This window comes from Fulmarus glacialis, unplaced genomic scaffold, assembly GCF_000690835.1.
Source record: "Fulmarus glacialis isolate BGI_N327 unplaced genomic scaffold, ASM69083v1 scaffold33440, whole genome shotgun sequence".
NCBI lineage: Eukaryota > Metazoa > Chordata > Aves > Procellariiformes > Procellariidae > Fulmarus > Fulmarus glacialis.
This window is the reverse complement of record NW_009190146.1, coordinates 4165-6284: the sequence shown is the minus strand read 5'-3', so window position 1 is coordinate 6284 and position 2120 is coordinate 4165. Positions and strand designations below refer to the sequence as shown.

Genomic DNA, 2120 nt, shown 5'->3' with positions numbered 1-2120 from the left:
GAGACAAGGAAGGGAGACCCACTGGAAACCGTGGCCGTGGCATAACAACCGGGATTCCTCTCTCTTCTTTCTCCGTGACTCTGCTTGGTGGGCTTATACACCTCTTTTTTTGTCTGTGTTTTTGTCTCCACCCAGGGCGGTGATGGTGACTCAGTGGATAAGAACAAATGCTGCACACTATGTAACATGTCCTTTACCTCAGCAGTGGTGGCCGAATCGCATTACCAAGGGAAAATCCATGCCAAAAGGTTAAAACTGTTGCTAGGTGAACAACCAGCATTAAAGGCCACAGGTAGGTCCAGAGCCAGCGAGCCGGAGCAGGAGGGTCCGGCGCGGGGCGGAGCGGGCTCGCTGTGCCGAGGAGGCACGGCTGAGGCACCGGCTCGGTGCCTGCGTGGCAGAAAATGGGTAGCTGAGTGATGAAGGCCGGCAGAAGCAGCTACTCATTTGTGTTGCTGTCATAACAACCTTTAAAAATTGCTGGTGCTCATTATTGTCTGCTTTGTTCACATACACCAGTGGTTTAGCAGCCAGGGCTGGCCTTTGTACGAGAGTCCTGTCTCTGGCTCCATGCTTCTGAAGTGTTTTGCTCGGTGGAAGACAGTCTCTCCTCTGGGCACCAATAGCCAAGCCTCGCTTTAATTATCAGAAGTTCTTCAACAGCTCAGCTAATATGTTTAATAAACCTTTCGTGTTACTGTACAGAACTGAGTATCATTTGCTTTTACCTTAGAGGGAAATCTAGTTTTTAAAAACTGTTGGATCGATTGTCTTTTGATTTTTGCCCAGATGGGTATTCATGCTTTCATTCGCCGTGATTCTGATAATGCAAGCCTATTAACTTTCACATTTAAAAAGTCAAATGTTGGAATTGGATAATTTAACCATCCTATTGTTTGTTTAACCATAAAGTCCCTGCAAACCACTAATATACTGTGAATCAAAACTTCCTCTGTGCTCGTCTGGCCAGAGGATACGCAAACAAAATATTCTTCATGCTAACCAGGCAGGATAACTGGGCTGTGGTCCTGCAGACAGATGTATTTCAGTTTTACTACCAGCGGCACTTCCGTCCAAACAGAATATAAATTGAGCTGTGCATTTTACATCCTGCCTAACACGATGTGCATAAATCCTAGATGTGGTTAAATAAGGGGGGGTTGGCTCTCTGTGTGTGTTTTTGTTGCTTTTTTAACTTTACAGACTGTGGATGCTGATGCATAGAATATCACTTGTCCTTTACCAGGATTGGCTTGGGAAATGTTATTGCCTTTGCCTGAGGGAACTCGGGGAAACTCTTTAGATGGTGGCTTACTTCTAACTAACGAACGTGCTCTCGGAAGGTTGATTAAGTGAAGGTGCACGAGTCACTGAGGTGCATCTGGAAACTGCCCGGTGCTGTGGGTACCGGGTGTGAATCCCGCGGGAGCCGTGGTCGGTGGGGGGTGCTGGCAGCTCCTGACCGTCCCCGCAGTGAGCGAGCAGGACGGATCTAACATGAAGTAACGTGATAATTTGCAGCTGACTCACTTTAGGACTCCTCAGGCTCTTCTCTGCAGCTGGCAAATAATTACAAGGGCACTGAGAGAAGTAGTGTACTCTCTTATGGTATTTAATTGTCCAGTGCTTGCATTAGTGCTCAGAACCCCCTCCCTCGTGTGCAGCCTTCCAGCGATTTATCCTCCAGCGCCAAAGGACCTGCCACAAAACCTAGAATTTCTGGTCAAATCCAGGTGAGTTTCTGAGGGTCACAGGGGCGCTGGATTTCAGGGAATAGTGCATGGACTGATGCCCATGTAAGTTGACAATTCGGATTCACCCGCCAGCGGGAAAGAGCCACTGTTTTCACCTGCGGGACCGTCGTCGCGGGCAGGACCCCGCGGGTCTGGTGCTGTTCGGGCAGGTCGGGGGGAGCAGCCGGGAGCCCGGGGTCTCCCTGCGGAGCTGAAGCCGTGCGAAGGCAGATGCACAAACCGTGGGCAGTGGTTCTCAGTCGATGGCAGGAGGGAATTGATCTCGGCACAGCAGGTGCCGGTGGAGATCTCGGACTCCGCTGAACCAACGTTTCTGTTAATGAAATCGGAGATGTGCGTGGACTGGCAATAGGTAGATGAGGCCCA

The 2120-nt window shown here is 49.9% G+C and overlaps 1 protein-coding gene across 1 annotated transcript; it reads left to right on the top strand.

Annotated features, from left to right (window-relative positions):
- Window positions 1-135: 135 nt before the first annotated feature.
- Window positions 136-292, top strand: LOC104081787 (zinc finger matrin-type protein 4-like; the record flags this gene model as incomplete). Its single annotated transcript, XM_009584654.1, has 1 exon — window positions 136-292. A coding segment is annotated over one exon (157 nt), but the record flags the coding sequence as incomplete, so codon positions are not given.
- Window positions 293-2120: the final 1828 nt, after the last annotated feature.